The 22,326-nt window shown below is 39.0% G+C and overlaps 1 protein-coding gene across 19 annotated transcripts in view; it reads left to right on the forward strand.

The window, feature by feature from the left end:
• The window catches only part of SEMA4D (semaphorin 4D), a 101,129-nt gene that overhangs the window by 58,853 nt on the left and 19,950 nt on the right, over positions 1-22,326 (forward strand). For all 19 annotated transcript variants that reach the window (XM_074931538.1, XM_074931525.1, XM_074931545.1 and 16 more), the window contains 13 exons: positions 2,479-2,866; positions 5,203-5,348; positions 6,543-6,605; positions 9,003-9,101; positions 10,281-10,374; positions 11,281-11,394; positions 12,324-12,475; positions 15,453-15,628; positions 15,738-15,894; positions 16,682-16,904; positions 17,342-17,457; positions 20,903-21,075; positions 21,300-21,343. In XM_074931538.1, coding sequence (XP_074787639.1) covers positions 2,773-2,866; positions 5,203-5,348; positions 6,543-6,605; positions 9,003-9,101; positions 10,281-10,374; positions 11,281-11,394; positions 12,324-12,475; positions 15,453-15,628; positions 15,738-15,894; positions 16,682-16,904; positions 17,342-17,457; positions 20,903-21,075; positions 21,300-21,343 — 1,651 coding nt within the window. In that variant the 5' untranslated portion in view covers positions 2,479-2,772. The remainder of the gene's footprint in view (positions 1-2,478; positions 2,867-5,202; positions 5,349-6,542; positions 6,606-9,002; positions 9,102-10,280; positions 10,375-11,280; positions 11,395-12,323; positions 12,476-15,452; positions 15,629-15,737; positions 15,895-16,681; positions 16,905-17,341; positions 17,458-20,902; positions 21,076-21,299; positions 21,344-22,326) is intronic.

A 22,326-nucleotide genomic window follows, 5' to 3' on the forward strand; every position in this document is an offset into this window, starting at 1 on the left:
CCCTTGTGTTACATAAAAACAGGTTCATATTAGATTATGGATGACTTCCCAGTGGATGTCAGTGAAGGAGTTATCCCAGATAATTTTCAGCATGGGGGTGGGGGGAGAAGAGTAATTAAGTTGAAGGATACTATAAAGGACAAGGTCCTGAGTGCATTTTCATCTCTATTTAAACCAGTAGAAATGAGAACAAAGTGGATCTTGTACAATTGGACATGTAATCTTCACTGTAGTCTGTCTCACTTCCTTTTTTAACATGCAAAATTTTACCTTAGATTGACAAATAATGTCCCACAAACCAAACAATGATGTGAAGAAGGGCCTGTCTTGCAAACATGTACAGTGGGAATGAAATGACAGATTTCTGCTTTGTGTGGCCAGAGCAGTTCTCCAGCCAACACAGCAAAGTAGGCACTAACTTACCCAGCCAGACCTTTTGTCTTCTTCAGAAGGTGATGTAATTTTTGTTTCAGATTTTGTTATAATTTTGCATTTTCTGAAGTAGGTGAGCTAGTCTAGGAGTGTAACTGTGGCTGTAGGGAGACTCAGGATTTGCCTTTATGAGGGCATAGGTTTGCTAGTCCTATTTTAAAGTCCAGAAGATCTACAGGAAGTCTTTTCTGGAGACATCTTTACTATATGGTATCGTACATAAATGATTCCTTATAGTTGGGACTGGTACCAAATAATGGTGTTCTGGCTGTCTCTTTCTTTTTTAAAAAAATCAAGAGTCAACAGGGAATTGATTATTATGTCAAGTCTTCTCAGTAACAAAAGGTGGCATAAAAAAAAAGAATTAGCAGTGTGTAGAAATAATGGCTCAAAGATCTTTCTTAAAACTGCTGTTTTTCCTCTTACACTTCTATTAAAATAAAATTGCTATACTGCCTTGAACTTAATCATTGAGCTACTGTTCACTCTCTGAATACTTACCTGTAAAGCTGTTTGTCTCAGAGTATGTTTGTGTGATACCTTGCAACTCTGTGGGCATTTTTTAGTGTGTTGGAGAGGAAAACATGAAATTGCTTACATATGACGATAAACAGGAAGGGTGCAAGATAGACAAACAAGCCTAGTAAGCTTAACTGAAAGTATGATGCCTTAAAAACCAAAATTACTTATATGATCCATTACGAACAGCTGGATCTCATCTAAAGTGCTTACCAAAACTAAAAAAATCTAAAAAATTAAGTCACAGGTTCAGCTTGAGCAAGTTGTAGTTTTATGTGGTTTTTTTTCTTAGTAGACAAAAGATTTGTAGGGATAATTTGTGTTTGTAGTGGCTTGATGGCTGCATGTCTCAGAGGTTCCTAGCCTTTGCCTCCTTAAAGCTGGGGCCTCTTCCCTCCTCAAGAGGCCATCAGCATCACGCTTAGAGACATTCTTGCTGAAGCCTTCCCTTAGTTTTTTAATTCTGTCCTCCTCAGGTGCTGCCCCTTTCCTCTTGAAATCTACTAAGGATCTTGTAACCCTCCCTTGCCCTCATGCTGACTGACCTCTAGGCATTACGATTGTCTTGGATTGTGGCTATCCCTGAGTAGTGTCACACTAGTGTCTCAGGCTATGGCACAGTGTAAATCTATCACCTTCTGTGCCCTGCTGCAGAGCACAATGTGCTTTTCTCACACTCCCATGTCCCCCAGGTGTGCAGCCCTCATAATGTATCCACATTCAGTAATCTAGGCTTCTTCTGGTAAATACTTAAATGAGCCTTGACCTTGGAGTGGTTGTAGGAATACAGGAGCAGTGGGGACTTGTGGTGATGGTGTAGAAAGCAGGGAATGGTTTTGTTTGCTGAGAACAGAACCCTTTCTGGACATGAGAGTAACGGGTGGCTGAGAGACAGAGTGACTTTCATAGGACTATCTACCAGTGTTAGTATTGAGGCATTTTCTCCCTTTATTTTTGTATGCAGTGCATTAGCTCTTTGTTTTTGTAGCTGTATTTCTTTCTAGCCCTGCACACCTTGAGTACATTAGTAGCATGAAAAGACTGCTAAAAATGACACTTCTGTTCATAAGATCCCAAGGATGGAAGTTGTGGCAGGTTTGTGTAACTGATAATTAAGATTAAGGCTGCACTTCTCATGTCTTTTTCTCTCTGAACTTAGTCATAATGATTTTTGTTATCTTTGTTTATTATTTTTCAGAGAGGTGGGATTTTTTTCAGCTTGCTATTAAAAGTAAGAAAATATGTAAACTAGAGTTGAATTCTGTGCATTAAACATAAATGACAGTTCAAAATATTTATACTTTGCATTCTAGATTGAAATTACTGCTTTCAGTTATTCCTATTTAACACATAATGTGTGGCTTGTTTTTAAGAATTATATTTTCACCAGTTAATGTACTCTTTATCCAAATTAAGCTGTGCAGATAGCTGCAGAAATATTGCAAGATCAGTGCATACAATGTGCTATTTTGGGGAGTACTCGGTTTGCTTTCTCTTCTACTTCTTGCTCCCCTCCTCTCTCCACAGTGTCATTTACTTCTGGAACAAAACAGAAGAATGCACTCAGTTGCACTGCTCTGCAGCCTGTGGAGAGTGTGGGCAGTCTCTGAATGCAGCATCCTGGAAAATGTGCGTTCCCCTGAAGAAGTGATCTGCTGAAAAGCACGTACTTGTACGGTTGTTCCAGCCTGCCTTGTTGCACTGCTCTCAAGGTCTGAAATGCCTGGTCTCTGATACTCCCTGGGATTTGCATTTCTTCTGCCAAAGAAACACTACCTGCCAGAGTTACCAGAGGAGCCCTGAAGAGCAAGGACACTGAACATGGCTCTGTGTGCTTTTTATGCACTTTGGGGTTTATTACTGGAACTGGCAGTAGCATTTGGGCCAGTGCCGAGGATCACTTGGGAACACAGAGGTAAGAAGAGAAACTCAAGTAGTGCAATATGGGACATTGCCACAACTGTAGGGTCTCTGGCATCTGAAACTCACTGAGGCTGTATATTCTTCCAGCCTGCTTGCTGTGAGTTTGGTCAGGTGTTGCTGGCTTTGCTCAGCTTACCAAGTGCTTAGGACAAGAATATTTGTGAAAGTGACTCAGGTACTGGGTTAACTGATTTCAGATCTCCAAGTTCTGAAAAAATAGATTTTTAAAGGAGGAACTGCAAATTTGGCTTTCTCAGCTGAAGGATCTTGCAGCTGAAACTTGCTTCAAGAGAAAAACCCAGCAGACATACTTTGTTTTAATCAAATTATTTTTACTTTGAGTCTGAACATATTAGCAAAATGCACCTCTCCAGCTAATAATCTTTGTAAATGCTTTTTCAGACTGAGATGTATTTTGACACTAAGCTGTCCTGTACGCTAAATAAATTACCAGATGAAGGAAAGATAAGTGTTTGGTCCTCTTCTGACAGCATTATATGGTGCCTAGAGTTGAAAGTCTTTTACAGAACACCACTTTCCCAGTATTTGAAGTTGAAGCAAGTATTTATAACCTCCCAATACAATTAGTAGGAGTTAGCAAATGTGGTGTGAAGTAGTAGGGATCAGAGAATTCTTTAGCTTTTGGTTTAATAATATAGCCTGGGTATGAAGAGAACTCTAGAGCAAGGACTATAGACCAGTTATTTGCTGCTGTTTGTAAATATTTTCTACCACCCCCCTCCATGTGGCATGGATGCTTTAGGTTTTACAAGGTGTTTTGTGTTTGGATTATCTTTTACTAGTAGTTAGTTAGCAACGATTACTTACCCAAGTGTGCTATAACTGAACAAAACCAAGCAAGTATATAGGTGGTACGAAGAAGTGACGTTAAAGACAGATGTATAAATACTGAGCAGTCATAGTGTAGGTTCAGGTAGACAGAGATTAAGAATGTAGTAACAATAAGCATATCTGAGATGGCTGTGGAAAGTGTTTTTCCTGTTTATTCGTATAGCAGTTAGCTACTGATGTATGTTTTCAGAAAGAATGGTCTAGACAAGGCTTGTAGTTCCTGCTTAGACTTCTTGTTGCTCCTATCTTGTATAATAGTTAAAATTTGGCAAGTTATTGTTTAATGGTGTTATGGTTAATGCACTGCAAACCCACATCCAAATTAGTCAAAATAAATGGAATTTATTTTAATTCCTGCTATTTCTTCCTGTCTCTGTCTACTGAAGATTGTTGCATTTACATATAGGAAACCTACTTTGAATAGGAGGGGGGAATTTAGTTCAGTGGAGGAATGAACATGTGGAGTGGTATGAACCAGTTCATCTGTTTGGGGAGAATTTTCCTGCCAAGTGAAAGATTTTTAAGATTACATGCTTGAGAATCTGGTTTAAAATTAATGTTTCTGGAGCATTATAATTGAAAAAGTGCTATATCTGATGTTAAAATTGGAAGCCATAATACATTGTTTTCTGCCTATATCTTAAAAAGCCACACTTAATAATTAATCTTCTGGTAGTTTCTTGCACAAAAGTCTCCCAAGCTTTCAGTCATTTTTCCATTGTGGTTGTACATGAAGGAGAAATCTTACTGTATATTAGTCATTGTGTGTCATCTTTCTCCAAGCTGTTCTGTTCCAGTCTGCATGCTTCCTCATTCCACTGCCTTTTCCCCTGGGTATCCCTCTTTCTTCTCATCTTCTTCCTTTTCATGTTGATTTTTCCTATTATATTTCTTTCAATTGTGTGCATTTCATCTCCGGTCTCAACTTCAAAATCTGCTTGTTGACCCTCTGATCCTCCTTCTTAGCTTCTGTGTCTTTCTGCTATGGTAATATGCTGGAATGTCATCTTTTAAGGTGCAGGAATTTTTGAGAGATTGTTGGGAGCAGTTACAGGGAATGTGGTCACCGACCTGATTTTCAACATTAGGTGGGTACATGGAAGGGAAAAGGTGAGGAAGGTTCTCGTAATGGATGTGTGAAATGAAAGGTTAGAAAAAAGGGAACTAACAGGTATTAAAAAAATGAAGGAAGATGTCAGTTACAGGAATCACTACAAGAGGAAATATTTAGGCATTTGAAATGGAATGAACGAGAAAGCAGGGACCAGTGGTTTTGATGTTGATGATGGGAGCTGCTGTTTTTGCTGAACCAAGCTTCTGAGGAGTCTGTTACATGGGTTGTCCGAGCCAACCTTTGTTGTTTTCAAGATAATCCAACATCTGTTAGACAAATCAGAAAAATGACCCATTAACTTGACCCAAAGTGACAGTGATCATGTTTCTTCATGTGGTGCTATTTTTCTTTCATTTCAACAGAGGTCCAGCTAATACATTTTCATGAATCAGAAGTGTCAAACTATTCAACCCTGCTGTTAAGTGAAGACAAAGATGTTCTATATGTAGGAGCCAGAGAGGTGATTTTTGCATTAAAAGCAGTGAATATTGCTGAAAAGCAGCACGAGGTATGCATTTTTTAATACATTATCCTCCATGTAAAAATCATACTCCAGATTTGACTTCATTTCCTGCTATCAGTAATGCTGCATTTTAGGTGGTAGGTACGTAAAGGAGAAAATACTGTGTGGGCTACTCCTCTGTTATTTTTGGAAGACCATCAGATGAGAGGAGGAAAGAAGTTGGATATAAATAAGTAATTAGAGGTCACCATAGGTGTATTTTTCTTGGGGACAGGATGCTGGACTGGAGTGACTTTGGGGATCATCTGTAATGGTGGTTCTTACGCATGTTTTTATTATCAGGAGTTAGAGGTCTCCTATTAATGTGAATCAGAAGGTAATCCAAAACAGAAACAAAGTTGGAGCTTGGTGAGGAGTGGCAGATTGCAGATGTGCTTTAAATGAAATGAAGGCCCTGTCCTTCTGGTTTCAGCTTGTTTTGTGTGTCTAGGTGTGTCTGCTCAGCAAATGGTACTGCAGACAAGTCTAATCCAATTTGCTCAGAGAAGTACTCTGGATATGCTGACATTGGCTTCTCAGAGTAGATCAGCCTATGCAGAAGTCTGCCAACATTGTATTGCTACCAGTCCTTTCCAGGCTCCTGCTTTGCATCCCATCAGCAGCACAGGCTGACACTCAGAGGTGCAACATGGAGTCCCACCCAGGATGTTTTGGAAGATGCTCATGTGATTTTTAACCAGAACAAAATGTTTACGGGTGGTGATGGGCAATTTCACCAGCATATAAAACTTGTTTTATGAGTGCATGTGACAAAGTTGAACTTCTCCCTATAGTGTAAATTGGTACAGTAGTTTTCTGTGATTATACCCCACCCCCCAAGTGTTTTTCATTCAACTGTGAATGAAATTGAGAAGTACTTCAAATTGAGAAGTACTTAAAACAGTTAAGAGTTTCATTTCCCTGATGGTAATATAAACTTCATTAGCAATATGAGGGGAAACATCATGATGAACCCAAAAGATAATAGCAGTGGTTTAGCCCCACTTAAGGCAAATGCATTTTAAAGTGTCGCCTCCGCAGGAACGAATGGCATTGTAGCTTTGAAAGCTGCTTGCAAAATGGCTTGTACTAGCTGCAGATAGTTTTAGGATTGCCTTTTTTTGGTGTATTGCAAGATTTTCAGACTTTGCATTGAATTAAAGTGCTTTGTGCCTTTTTGTTGCTTGTTTTTTCACTTAGTTACACTGGAAAGTCACAGAAGATAAAAGGACTAAATGTGCAGTCAAGGGCAAATCAGAACAGGTATGTATTTTTATTGAACTTTGAGAACGATGTTTCACATTTTACTTTAAGAAGAATGATATTAAAAGAAGGAAGGCTCCAACTGTTTGAAATTAAAATTTAAAAAAAAAAAAAAAAACCAACTAATTTTTTTAATTAACTTGAGCTTGAGAAACTGCCCCATGCTTAGTCGTCTTTTTTTAATTCTTAGTTCATTATTTCTTGCTAGTGGCTATTATTTGAATGTTTGAAAATCTGAACACACCCTGATGTGTACTTAATGTTACAAGCTTTTCTGTTAAAATGATAAACCAGTATGACTTTCACTAAGGTAATTGATAGCAACTGTTGTGTTTTATTATTGAAGTAATTCCTTCCCAGGACTTGATTTTACAAAATGACTGATACTTTTGTTTGCTTTGCTTTAGGGCATGAGGTTTATTCATTAGTTCAGTGCTGTTTTAGCAGTGTGTTTTTCCACTAGCTACATATATCCTTATTGTGGTGCCCGCAGGTGTGCTACTTGCAGCTGCACCTTGCTGGGCACCTGAGCAGCCGGATCTCCAGCCAGCTCAGCAGTGCAGGCAGCTCGGTCCCTGGGATCACTCTGTTTCTGGGAACCTCATGACTGCCAGTACACAGGCTGGCTTGCTCGGTTTTCCTTTCTGTGGAATTGACTTACCTGAGGTGGTGGACTGTATGTGAATGTACCTTTCCCTTTGTGTAGTGCCACTTCATTCATGATACGGTGAAATGAGAGTTTGCTGGGCAAGACTAGTGATCAGGCTTTTAGCGCAGGTTTGAAAGTGGAAGTCTGCAAGCCTGTGAATACAAAAAGCAGTCCTACTCTGCGCTGGCAAGGATTTGACATTGGCACCCCCTTTTTGGTTCACACTATTACAAAACCCCACGTGCTGCTTGCAGGGCTCATAGACATCTTGCATTCATGAGGCTTCTAGAGGTGGGAGTGGGCTCTCTCCCTTGATTCAGTTTACTGCCTTTCCTTCGACTGATAATCATCAACCACCATACATTATCCTAAGGTGAGGTGTGATGGGTATGTAAGAGCCATTTCCTCCTTGTCTGGCTCTTCAGCATGCACTCAGAGTATTATTTGTGTTCTCCAGGTTCAGTTAGGGTTATTAATAATAATATTCACATATGGCCACTATGAATATGAGATGTGAATTTGTTATATGCATGTGCATACAGTTTAGTGGAGGGTCTGTGAATCTCCACCAGTCCTCTGCATTATTGGTGTTAGTTAAAGGGATGTTAGGTCCCATAAATCGATAATTTGACAGAGCTCCAAACTTCCTTTTTTTTCCCCAGCCCCCAGTTTAGCAAGTCACACATTGCCAGCCGTACTTTTTCCTCATTGTACTCATAATCTTTTGATAGTCACATTTATGTTGTAGCCATGATGTTTTGCATAGTGCAGTAGTTTGAAAAGGGTCACAGTATTAAGCCACTACTGCTGTTTCTTACACTAAAATGGGCAGTCCTCTCCCCCATCCATTGCCGTGTTATTTAGTGCCAGCAAAAGGTATTTATGCAGCTGTTCAAGGACTTCATCTGGCAGAAAAATTGGTTTGCTTCCCGCCCCCTCCAAGTTTTCTGCTGTACTGAATGCACCATACAGTCAGTGAAATACCTCCTTTGGCTCATAAGAAGAAAGAGTTCCTTAAGTAGTTTATGGAACTGTGGTGGTACAGTGGTGGTATCTGGCTGTGTAGCAGCAAAAATTAAGGGTGGTTGTTGACACAATTTTTTACCCCTCTGAGTGTTTAGAGTTGTTTTTATTTGTTATTATTCGGAAACTTTATGGTATCCTTTATTCAAGGCTTTGCTCAAACTCCTTGTTCTATTTCAGAGCCAAAGGAATTAAGAAGGTTCCTTGGATGAAAGATCAATTGATACCAAGGACTGAGGAAAAAAAAATAAATATGTGACAAAGCTTTGTAGCTAATTTAATGGTATTAGAAGTTTCTCTCTTAAGAAAACAACCTTGACCACCACTTAGTGTTTCATCTAGGCTTACAGGGCATTGACAGAGTCTAAAACTTATTCTGTGTTTAACTAGTTGTTCCCATGGATCAGATGTATCTTTGAAGCTTGTGCTTTCATGGAACAAATTGAGATGCACCCTGCTGAGCATTTGGTTGTGCTGCCCCGATAGGTATGCTGAGGTAACTGTGTATTACTGACTGTAGGAAACCAGATGCTGCAGGATTAGACGTACTGGGATTGTAGGGAGATGGTGCCCCAGTGGTGATTGTATCAACCAGCCTTACTGGTGTGGTGTGGCATAAGTAGCGGCAACAGATGAGCTGACAGCACAACTTTAATTGTTTCTTTATGTTGGAATGTGGAAGCTGTGGTTTATCAGACTGGTCCTTTTTTCATCCTTAATTACAGACAGAGTGTCGTAATTACGTGCGTGTCTTGCAACAGCTGAATGATACTTTTCTCTACGTGTGTGGAACTAATGCGTTTCAGCCAACATGTGATTACCTGGTAAGAATGTACATATGTTCTGACACAATAACAACTGTAATTTAAAACCAGCTCATTTAAACAATGAGTTAATCTCCATTCCCAAAGACTGTTGCAATTTCAGTGCTGGTCCATAATGTTTGGAGCATTTACTACGCTGTCCCACAGTAACGATAGAGGATGGAAATAAACTGTACTGTTTCTCTTTCAAAGTGCTTACTGAATTATTAATTCATCTTGTTCAACTGCAGATTTAGTTCTTAACTTTCATAATTCTTTGTGTATTGTGTGTTAGCATAAAACCAGTTTCTAATACTGGAGTGACATTCTTTGCAACTTCCATCCATTACCAAATCTCCCTGACATTTCTCAGATTCCTGTCTCCCCTTCTGGCTATGCTATAGCTTCATAGTGCTGAGTACTTCAGAGTGAAGTCTTGGCACAAAATCAAAACTTGCTTTTCTCACTGTTGACTCTTGTATCATTCTCCTTACTGTGGCTCTTAACAGTTCTGAAATTGAGAAATCTTGTAACTGTTCTTTTTTGTCTCCCCTGCCTGCCGTCACATCTGGAACATTGCCAGGAGTCATTGCCCTAAGCCTTCAATGTCTTCATTACACAGTGTAACTGATCACTTCTCAGTGGCTACGGTTCTCTGTCATCTTCCTGATCCTCACTCCCTTGGTTTTAAGGGAGTTATCAAGTAGCAGCCAAAGTACTCTGTTGCTTTTTAAAATTTAGTTGGATTATGCCCCATCTCACAAATTTAACCTAATCTTGAAAATGGCTAAATCCAATTCAGGAAGTCTCCTGGATTTCTCAAACTCCATTTTTGTGTAGGCTAATTCAATAATTGTCAGCTCTTTCCATGTATCAATTAAATTCTCTGCTTTTCTTGTTGTCTGGCTCTTGTAGGTGCTCTTTCTTAAGATTTCTTTGGATTTAACTTTTTTGTCTTCTGTTCTTTTCTGCTCCTACCCTCACAAATCATAGGATCACATTTCCTCTCAGTTTTCTGGACTTGATAAGATTTTCTGAAAACACATAGGCCTTTTATAATCTTAAAAACCGCCTTTGCTGGAAGTTGATGGTATAGTTCGTTATTTAGCGTTGATTTTTCAGTTACCTTTGCATGAGTCAAGTGGATGAAGAAAAAGTACTAACAACTTGTTTTGTGGTTTTCAATTTAATTTTTTGCAGAACTTAATTTCATTTGAACTTGGAGGTAAAAATGAAGATGGTAAAGGCAGATGTCCATTTGATCCTGCTCAAAGCTATACATCTGTTATGGTTGGTAAGTTCAGCCTTTGCGTACCTCATTATGAGGTATAAAAACGTTCGATCTTTTCTGCTGTTATTCTCCAGTCTCTCAGTATCAAAATGGTAAATTGCATTCATATTTTTACATCTTTACTGTGTTAGACATTAAAATACTGATGTAGTCAACCTTGTTTCTTAAAAGAAGTTAAAACTCTGTGTTGTTTTGGAAGCAATTTAATACTAGTTTTTAAATTATATTTTCGTGTGTTTAACATATTTAGTCCAGGTAGCCTAAATGTACTTTGACTGCCTTTGTAGTATCTTCGTTTCAGTAGATTTAATGAGTATTTTAGCTATCCTGAAGACATATCCATGAGACAGAATAGGGAACTGAGATATTTTGAGAGTTTATTACTTGATGGTTAGACACCATTGAATCTTGATTGGTGAAACCAGAGTTCACGACTGTACCCTGGTGTCACGAGATCATAAAAGGCAAGCTTAAAGTAACATGAAACAGGAAATGAGAAAGAAAAGAACACACTCCTTGCATTGATGCCTAAATACTTAAAAGTTGAGTTTGAATAATGGTGGCATTAGAAAGAGTAAAATAATTACTTCCAAAACTTCTGTGGCATTTCTTAAGTAAATTTGCATCTTTGTGCATAAACTGTAGGTTTACATGTTAAGTGTTAAAGTACCACAAAAACAACGCTGACTTTTGCCAGTTGCTTGTATTAAAGCAATAATAAACCCAAGTGTGGAAGGATTAGCCTTGAGAATGGTCAGCAGAAATGTAAACATAAGACATGTCTGGGGCAATTTAGAGAAAACACTTGTTTATTTCCTCTTGTGGGAAGTTTAAGCTTACATAGTTTCCCAAAATATTTATGTGCCCTTTTGCATAAGAAAATCTAAGATATATGTTTTTTTGTTAAAGATGAGGAGCTTTATTCTGGAACATCTTACAATTTCTTGGGAAGTGAACCTATCATTTCACGGCACTCTTATCAGAGCCCTCTGAGAACAGAGTATGCAATACCTTGGCTTAATGGTAAGTGCGCCTGAGACCTGGCCCAACCAAATTGTTTTTCCTTCTTCAGTGTCACACTAACAGACAGAGTTTTAAGTGTCTTACCTGGTGTAAGGGGTAATTGTCTAGTACCTCAAAGAGACTTTGTTATACTGGCATATGCTGATATTTGAGTGTGTGGCCTCATGTGTGCTAGCAAGATATTTTCTTTTGAAATTTCAGGATTTCAACCTTCAGGAAAATACCTTCAAGACATACAGCCTTCAATGTGATATTAAAGGGCTACAGTTTATTTTGTATCTACTTGTTCATCCTTGCAGCACAGTTACAATATAGTAAGGAAGTATAGTAACTATGCAATGTAATTAGAATATAGTAAGGAAGAGAATGGTTTTGGTCTCTAATGGCTTTTCAAATTGAGCTGATTGTGGTTCGGTATCTGAATTTCAAAACTGACCAAGTTTTGTGAATACTCAGAGGTTTGTGACTTTCTACCAAAAAGGACCAAAATAATGAAGCTAGCATATTCTAGAAGATGCATTATGCCCCAAAAGTACAGGAGTTTTGTAATACATGTTGTAATGATACTGCCATTTTCAGTGTTTCAGCTAATAGCTGAAATACAGGAGAGGCAGTCAAGGGAGGATACCTCTGCAGGCCATTAGAAAACCATGCTTGAGTGTGGACTGAAGAATGTTGAAGTACAAGATACCAGACCATAGTTCTCTTGGGTACCTTAGTGCTTTCACATAGGGTTTGTGGGGTTTTTTTCTCTACTTTTTTACAAATGCTATTCATATTATGAACAGCAAACTGTAGGCAGATCAGTGCCTGGAGAGCAGGTAAATGCAGCATGAGGACTGGACAAAAGAGGACTCCTAGAGGGTCTTTGAGGGAATCAAGTTAGTAGTCACATATATAATATAAAATTATTCTCTTTGTATCTGTAGAGCCCAGTTTTGTTTTTGCTGATGTGATAAGAGCAGATCAAAACAGCACAGATGGAGAAGATGACAAGATATACTTCTTTTTCACTGAGGTTTCTGTGGAATATGAATTTGTTGGAAAACTGATGATTCCAAGAATAGCTAGAGTGTGCAAGGTGGGACATAGTTCAATTTACTTTTACCAATTAAACTAGAATTTTATATGTGTTTAAAAGAATTTATCGGGCTGTTTGGAAATTAATTGCCGATTTCAACCTGTATGTTTGAAGTGGCATATCTCAGCTCAGAATAAAATTTTCTAATTGAAGTAAAAATCATTAGAATCAACACATTTTTGCCAACGAGAAACAAGCATATTTATTCCGGTTGCATAAAATTCTGGACTTCTGGAGGCGATGAAGTCATCGAAGGCAGTTTCGGCCTCCCCTTGGTTTCTGAAGCGTTTCCCACACAGGGAGCTGTCAAGATGCTTGAAGAAGTGATAGTTGGTGGGCGAGAGGTCTGGTGAGTACGGTGGATGAGGCAGAGTTTCATAGCCCAGCTCATTCAACTGTTGCGGCATCGAAAGTGCAACATGTGGCCACGCATTATCATGGAGAAGTATTGGACCCTTTCTGTTGACCAGTGCTGGGCGCAGCCGTTGAAGTTTTAGGTGCATTTCATTGATTTGCTGGACGAACTTCACCGCCGTGATCGTTTCACCAGGATTCAGGAAGCTGTGATGGATTAAACCAGCAGCAGACCACCAGACAATCAGCATGACCTTCTTTTGGTGCAGATTTGGCTTTGGGAAGTGCTGTGGAGCTTCATTGCAGTCCAACCGCTGAGACGATCATCGCTGGCTATCGTAGAGCATCCATTTCTTGTCACATGTCACAATACGGTCAAGAAACGGGTCATTCTGGTTGCAAAAAAGAAGAGCCAACGACACTTCAAAACGGCAATTCGTGTGATTCTCATTCAATTCGTGTGGCACCTGTTTGTTGAGCTTCTTCAACTTTCCAATCTCCTTCAGATGCTCAGAAACAGTTTATGTGCTTCCCCGAGTTCTTTTGCAAGTTCTCGAACAGTTATGCATGTATCTGCTTCCACGAGAGCCTTCAATTCATTGTCGTCAATAGCAGAAGGATGTCCGCGACCTTCTTGATCTTCAAGGTCAAAATCACCAGGTCGAAAGTTTTGGAACCAAAGTCGCACTGTCTGTTCGTTAACACTTCCCTGGCCATATACCTCATTGATGTTTCGAGCAGGTTGCGCTGCATTACGTCCAAGTTTGAACTCGTAAAAGTAGATCTGTCGAAATTGCTGTTTTGACATCTGAACTTCAAACCTCAAAAATTTGTCAAAAACACAGTTTATATTGTAATTTAATTATACAGCGTGAAAGCTCATGAGATGAGCTTTTCAAAAATATATAACAGTACGCCAGTCGAAGGTACTATTCCTGTATATTCCCATATACAATGAAAATCACATTACAAAATGGAAATTAATTTCTGAACAGCCTAATATTGTGGACTTATTGCCAATTAATTGGAAATGGTCAAACAATGCATCCTAATGAATCAGCAATTTCAATCAGTTCTTCAGACCCAAGAAAGCTTAATTGTTGCTTTGGGAACAAATACTTGATTTAATTTTGCACAGTGGTGAAATGTCAGTATATCTGACAGTTCTTCCCACGCCTGGGGGAAGAAAACCAACCACTACAAAACCCAGGAACGGAAAAAGCCTGTCCCCTGGCTTTCCTTCTTACTCTTTTTAAACAACTCTAAGTACAGCTCCCTGGGAAGAACTGACTTTGGAGCTGAGCAGGTAGGGTGTTTGTCAGTTACTTTCAAGTAGCTGTATACAAACAAAACTGAGGCTGTGTCCACAGCAGAATAGCTCTTGAGTATGGTGTAGCAGATGGGACTTCCTTGAAGCTGTTAGAGCTGCCAGAACTTCAAGGAAAATGGTCACCAGCAGCCTGATTCTGTCACAGTTGCTGTGTTTAAACCTCAATGTGTTAGTCTGATTCAAGTACACGCTCAGGAGTGTTGGTTAAAAATCTTGCTGATGATCCATTTTTTTTTTTCTGGTCGAGAACACTGATTTAACAAAAACTTTTCCAGTGGAATGTATCAATATCCTCAGGGGTTGTTTTTTTCCAACAGGAAATTTATCTAGACATTTTATTTTGATGAGGTTGAAATGTTTTATTTTGACTTTACTCTTTTATATTTAAGCATGGAAGTCAAAACATCAATAACAAGTTAGTGCCCTTGAGATTTCCATTAAACAAGCAGCTGGATACAGGTTTACATGAGGCTTATTATTATGGCCTTCTGCCCACTGACAGCTTGTGCACTCTTTAAAAGGGGTTTCATGGCATATGAGAGCTTTATTGCTGCTGTTTGTTTGAAATAGGAATCAAAGGCAGGTTGCATTTATACTTAATTGTTTTCATAAATTTTGCACATTTCCTTTAATGCTTTGCATAACAGCCTTGGATAATGAATGGAAATATTAATAATGCTCAAATATGCTCTCCTTTTGAAGAGAAGTAACAGCTACAGCTCAAGTATCAGATATTTTGAAAAGTTTCTAGTCAATATATCTTTACTTCTTTTAACCTTGGTACTGCAAATCCTTAATAAAGGCGGTAATTGCTTGCAGGATTAAGCCATTGCTGCATTTCTTCTAGTGAAATAATTAATGTCAGGCAAGCTTAAGTGCATATTTCAACATTAGAATTTAAATCATGGTTTAGATGTCACAGAACAAATGCAATGCTACTTATTTCTCTTAATGGACAGTATAATACTTAAATGCTTATTTTACTTGTTCTAATAAACAGGTTTTTGTAGAGGTACATTTCTCACTTCAATTTTTCAAGTGTTGCTGAAGTATCTTTTTTAAAAAGCCTCATATCTTACTTGTGTGTTTTGATAGAAGTCATTCTGGGTTTTTTTTGTTGTTGAATCAACTAATTTTCCTGTGGCTTCCTTACTTTTCTGCTTGTGATTGTGTTAACATTTAGCAGTGTTGCTATAGATAAAATGTTAGAAAATAAGTATAACTGTGTTCTTAAATGCAAAAATGCTGCTAATTCTTCTCACAAACACTCTTTTATTTCTTTAATTCCAAAAGAGGGACCAAGGAGGATTAAGGACATTGCAGAAGAAATGGACTTCCTTTCTCAAGGCCAGATTGATCTGTACCATCCCGGATAAGAATTTAATTTTCAATATTATCAATGATGTTTTTATTCTCAAGTCTCCAACTTTGAAGGAACCAGTGATATATGGAGTCTTTACCCCACAACTGTAAGTGTGATATAGCCTTTTCCTGGGTAAGTAGTTTCAATCTCAGTTGGTCACTACAGGAAGTAATAATTACTCCTATGATTTTTTTTTTCTTTTCCTGATCTTTTAGGAATAATGTGGGGCTGTCAGCAGTATGTGCATACAATCTGTCTACTGTAGAAGAGGTTTTCTCAAAAGGAAAGTACATGCAGAGCGCTACAGTAGAACAGTCTCACACAAAGTGGGTACGATACAATGGAGAAATTCCTAATCCACGACCTGGTGCGGTAAGTTTTTCTAATCTTGGATCTGATGACTAGTCTTTTCTTAACACTCAGGAGTAATCAAACTAGAAGATATTAGGTAGCCTATTAAAACTTAATTTTAGTTTGCCCTGATGTGGATGCTTTTTGTTGTAAAGACTTTGTAGAAAAATACTCCAGTGATTTATTCTGAACTTCGTATCTGGGAATCAAGGTGCAGTTTTTGAATTTATAATTGAGTTATTTGCTAGTTTTGTATTTTTGTTATTTTGTTACTAATTTTCTAATGGTGAAATAGATGTCAGTATACACTAGGCAACATCAAATACTTCTTAATTCAGATGAACAGAAATGTAGCAATTGTTGCATTGTCTCAGTAGGCTCAGCAGGTTTATCTAATGCAGTACATTGCTCTGCAAACAAAAATGTTCACAGTGACGGGCCTCTTTCACACTTTTGTTACTTTCTTATGTTGTCTGCAGTCATCTTGTTGCTACTGCTGAATAAGGTTACAGTTGAAAGTAGTCAAGAAGCATGAGAGTCCAGAAAGAATATTTTCCTAAAATGTATTTTGGGCCCAAACAAAAAGGTAGCCTGAAACTCAGGGATTAGTACAGAAGCAAAAGTATTACGAGGCCTGAGGACCTTCCTCAGTAGAATGAGTGTAATGTAGAGGTGTGCTTACTGGCCAAAGTAATGCAGAGAAGAAAATGCAGGTAGCTGCTGTTAATTGTCTCTATTTGGTACAAGTAAGTGATTATAATTTGACTGTATCTCTTTCTTTGGTTTGTTCTGCCCACCCTGCCACCAGTGTATAAACAATGAAGCCAGAGCATCAAACTACATGAGTTCTCTGAATTTACCAGACAAAACATTGCAGTTTGTTAAAGATCATCCTCTAATGGATGACTCAGTGACTCCAATGGGAGACAGACCTCGACTAGTAAAACGAGATGTGAAGTATACCCAGATTGTAGTAGACAGAGTCAGAGCACTCAATGGCACCATATATGATGTCATGTTCATCAGTACAGGTGAGTTCTGCAATACACTTCTTTTAATGATTCACTGATTCTTTAGGCTGAAGTATGTTTTAAGATAAATTCTTGAGATTTCCATATTTATGGTACTTTTACACCAGCTAGTGTTTTCATTTAAAAAGTAAGGGACCATCTGAGTAAATGGAGAATCTTACCTGCTTTGAAAAAGTATTGCAGGAAAAGAACTGCAAAACTGCAATGAGTGCAGCAAAAACACACATGAAAGAATCCTTAAGTGGTCATTCTTTGTCCTAAAAGCTCAGAGCTCCTTATGGTGGTGGCAAACTTAATGGTTGCCATTGGCAGAGAGTTGTGTGAAATCTTCAGTTGAACAGCAAGCAGATTATTGAGATAAATTATAGAAATTGTGCAATTTTTCCTGCTTTTTTGTTTTAAGAATCTTTCTTAAATATATTGCTTTGTTGTTTCAGACCGAGGAGCCCTTCACAAAGCTATCAGCTATGAAAATGGAATGCATATTATTGAAGAAACACAGCTTTTTCCAAACTTTGAGCCAGTCCAAAGTCTCTTGCTTTCATCCAAAAAAGTAAGTGCTATAAGCATCACAGCATTCATCTCACTTTGCTCTTCCACAAAACTTTTTAGCATGACCTTGTAACCCTGTCATGCCAAAAGATGACCGTTACTGTGTACAGAGCCAAAAGCTGCATCTGTAACTCCTCACACTGAAGCAGTATCACATACTGCCTGCTGCATTTCAGTGCGTTTGATAGGTGGCAAGCTTCTTTCAGGTATGTAGATATGGGGAAGTTTGCGGGGGACAGACAGGTGTGCAGGTCTTCTCCTGGATTCCTTGTGCAGAAGCTGAAAGCTGTAACGCGCTTTAAGGTACCAGTTTTCAGATTAGGAATAATGTTAAATCCTGACCCCTTGTGGCCATATCAAATCCGTGAGGAAAAATCATCGTGGATTTAGCAGAGGAGTGGTGTATCTTTCTGAGGAAACAAACCTAAGAAGAGAGAACAGTCTTGTCTGGCAGAGACACTTACAATTGTGTAACTAATTGGTTTCTTCTGTCCCAAATGTTGCAGGCTCATGCATGCTAGATGTAGCATGGGAGCAGTCACATTGGTGCGGCTGGGGGTGAGGAGCTCTGGTGAGGTTGCAGCTCCATGTGGGGGACACAACCTTTGCCACAGGCTCTAAACCCAGCGGTCATTCTGTGCTATTAATAAGTTGCTTGGTTTAATCCTGGAGTGGTTTTGTGACAGTAAGAGGATAATCGCTGTGCGTACTTTGTACACTAGTTAGGCTTCTGGCCCTGGTTACTCAGACCTACAGATCCATGAATGTTCATAAAATTATTACCCTAAGCAGTGGCTTGTAGCATCAGACCCCTCAACTCTGTGTGTGTGTATATGTTGTGTGTGTATTTATATATGTGTGTGTATATATATATATATATATATATAAATAAAGCATTTGCTGGTTTCTTTTGTTTTATCTGCAAAGAAAGCTTCAAATGCCCTGCTTTCACAGGAGGTTTCATCATTTTCCCTGTGATAGAAGATAGTGATAGATAACTCTTCTAACAAATACGCTAATGCCCATTCTTCTAATTGTGGATAAATTCTGGGATCATTCTGCACTGGCTTAATTACAGTTCCCCCATTCCTGGGGAGTGGAAGAGAAGGGATAGATAGGCATTACAGCCTGATACAAAAGACACATGATCTAGCCATTTCAGTATGCAGTTGGTAGCCAAGGCTAGTGTAGAAGTGATGGCACTGGATCTATTCACTCTGAATCCAGGTGCCACATTCTCAGTTTCTCAAGAATATTCTGAAAGGGGGAAGTGTAAGACATGGCATAGGGGCTGTGTAGGGGATGTGCTGTTTCTTCAGAGTCTTTTCTCAAAGTTTAGGATTGAAACAAAACACTGCTTCCTGCATGGAACTGTGGAGAGTAACAGCTTGTATCTCCTGCAAGGAAAGCTTTTCATGTTGCAAGAATAACTTTCAACACCCAAAACTGAAGCAGTGCTGTCCAGTACATTCCCATAAAAGCAGTGATCCTTTTCAGTGATGATGAGTTGGAGGTTGGGTTAGGTGCCAGAGTCACAAAAGTTGTATAGCTGTAGTACACCCAAGCAGGGATTACTTATGCTCCCCAATGTGAGAACACAAGTTTCTACCTTCTTGGACATCACAGCAGCAGTCACAGTCCGTTGCTGTGAATTCCTTTATAGAACTGCTACTGTGGTATGTGTGAACGCTGGCAAAGCGTTCAAGAGATAAGCAGCACTCGATGCACTGGGGAAGCGTTCTGGCAGAGTGCAGTTTTTCCTAGGAAGTTGTACATCTCCAAAACTGCAGACTTTCTTCTGTGGGCACTGCAGCATAGTCCAATACTAACATAAGTTAAATTTCAGGATGAAAGACTGCATTTGAATGTGTGTCTCTGAAGTTTGATTCTCTTTCGAAGTCCATCTTCCAGCAATGCCAGCAGATTCTTTTCTGATCCAGTTTTGTCTTTCATCTTTCAGTGTCAAAGAATTTCATCTTCCTTGAAAGCTACCTGCACACTTCATATGTGAGACAAAGCTAAACTGATTTGTGCGTGGTCTTGTAGCTTCCTCTAAAGACTGCTGTTAGTCAGAATGCATTCATTCATTAGTTTAATTTTAAGACAGACTTCCTCATAATGATTGCATTAAAGAGACTAGCCTGTTTTGAGTTCTTATAGCAAAATCTCGTTATGTCTTTAGTGAAAGAGTGCCACTCAGCTCCAAAACATAAAGTCAGTCCTAAGATCCCATGTTAGTTGTTTTCTTGAAGCTGTTTATGATGTCAAGACCAAAAGTCTGTGTCACAAACATGAGATTTTTGAAGAATGTTTCTCCAATAGTAATCTTTCTTAGATGTCTGTCCATCATTTTGTGATCCATATTCATCCTGACAGAGTCAAGCAGTCCTGCTGCAGGTACGACCCCTCAATACATTTCTACATACTGAGATCCATACAACTGCAGTACAGGAAAAGCCGCTCTGTGCTTGAATCTGGCTCATTTGCCATGACAACTGTGATAGAGTGCAGATAAATCCACTCGGTATTCTGCTCAGGATGAAATCAACCCACTGCCAAGGTGGGATGTGTTGTTCAGCTTTGTATGCACAGCCTCTCAAAAGGACTAGAGAGGGTGGTTTTGGGTTACAGTGCAGGCCCTTTTCTTGAGGCTTTGCATAATAATATGTAAATTCACAATGTACCTTTAGCCATCGATTTCCCTGAACTTTGAAACAGATGAGTGAAATAAGGCAGCTGCCCTCCTCTTATGAGAAGGATGTTCAGGATGAGTATGGTCTTTTCCTGCCATGCTCAGAGTGGGATTCCCAGCAATAGTGGGTCAAACAGCCATTCTATTTATATCTGCCTTTTCCTAGGTGTCTTGCCAGTGCTGTTTTCTTTGAATGCTATTCAGTGTTCCTCCTTGAGTAGCAAGTAGTCAGCTGCATTTGGCTCTTGTAAGGCTGGTGCTGATGTGGCCGCAGAGACCTGACTGGTAGAAGGCAGTAGGGCTGCTTTAGGTTAACAGGAGCAGGGGTAGGTCCTACATACAGCAAGCCTTGCTTGTTCAGACTTGTGTGTGCCTGCTGAGCCTTGTTATCAGAACACGCTTGCCTTGCCTTGTAGGATTGTTGATGGATTTGTATTTGTGGAAAAACTGAGTGGTAAAGCCATGGTTAAGACGTGGTTACTTTCCATTTTTATAAACTATATCTATTACAGGGTTTTGTTTGTCTTTGCACTTCCAGCATTGCTGAGTATTTTCGAGACAAGTTTCCTTTTCTTTCTAGAAATAAAAGCTAATCAAAATGCTTATTCCCCCCATACTCCAGTTTTTACAAACATGGCTGTATGTATGCAACTCTTTATTTCTAATAACTTTTAAATTTTCATGAACTGGATTGTTTGGCTTTGAGAAAGTGATTGACTGTGGGGTTTTTTTTGTTGTGCTTTGGTCTTTTTAGGGCAGAAGATACCTCTATGCTGGTTCAAATTCTGGTGTGGTTCAGTCTCCGGTGGCATTCTGTGACAAGTATACCACTTGCGTTGACTGTGTTCTAGCAAGAGATCCTTACTGTGCTTGGAAATCACTTGAAGCTTCCTGCATTGATATTTTTAAAGAAAGTGAAATTGGAAGGTAATAGTAGCCTTTGATTACCATACAGTTCCAACCAATACTGCATCAGTCTTGGCTCTTACCAATAACTGGCGTTTTTTTCTTAACTGAATTATTTCAGATACAGACTTCTTCCTATCCATTATGTTATTATTTAGATAAGATGAATCTTACTTAGTATAAGAGGATGGGCAGGCTGTAGGAAACAACATTTGAAGTTGTAATACTTGAACTTCCTTTTACAGGAACTGGATTCAGAACATAGGTGGAGATGCTTCTTCTTGTTCTGGTGAGTTAGTCTTTGACATGACTCTTTCACATGTCTAGGTGGAGTAGTGAAAGAGTTGTGTTTAGTTTGGCTTAATTTTTGTGCTTATCTTTATATTCATTGCTATTTTAATAGGTATGAGATTCTGCTTTTGAATATTTAAGCATCTGTACAGCCTGCATGTTGTCTTAAAATGTCTGTGTTTGTATACATTTCAGTGTGCAGTGCACAAACCCCTGAAATGAACAGGGCCACCTCAACAGCGACTTGTGAATGAAAGCAATATTTACCATAAGTACTTCTCGTGCAGAGGCCTCTGTCTCTGTGGTACAGCATTCAACATTCTACTGTGAGCCTTGATAAGTGCTTGGTATTGCTGCTGGATCAGTTGAAATGATCCTGAAAAAAGCTGGTTTTATGGTGAGAGGGGAGGGGGCTCAGAACATGATACAGAGCAGCTAAGTACCCTCCATAGTGCTCTAAGGCAAGTCCTTTCTTTATAATGTGTGCTGTTCCCACCAGATCAAGATCTTGAAGTGTTACAGGAGAATTGTACTGCAGTAAACAAAGCTCTTAAGAGTTTGATTGACTCTGTTTTATTTCTTATCCAAGCAAAGCATGGACCTCCATGAGAGTTTTAGTCATTAGTTTTTTTGTTAATTTACGGTGTTGCATTGTGGGTGTGCCATAAGTGCTAATATTTTTTTAGAAGAGAGTTTGAATAACAGCACTTTGCTCAATTTCTTCTTGGATATTTTGTAGTTGCTGATTTACTTAAAATGCACTAATTGAATATAAAATTATATCAAGTCATCTCGGATGAGTCATCTCAGATGCACGCTCAGTTGTGTATCAACAAGGTCTCATCTTTACCTAGAACTGGAGACTGTCTTAAGAGTTTGAGGTGTCCTATCTCTTAGTCTGTCTTGATGTCTCACACTCAGCTGTAGCTTGGTATTTCTCTGAGATTCTTGCATGCTGTCATCTTGGTCTTATGAGGTAAT

The sequence above is a fragment of the Athene noctua genome, chromosome Z (assembly GCF_965140245.1).
Source record: "Athene noctua chromosome Z, bAthNoc1.hap1.1, whole genome shotgun sequence".
NCBI classification, from domain to species: Eukaryota; Metazoa; Chordata; class Aves; order Strigiformes; family Strigidae; genus Athene; species Athene noctua.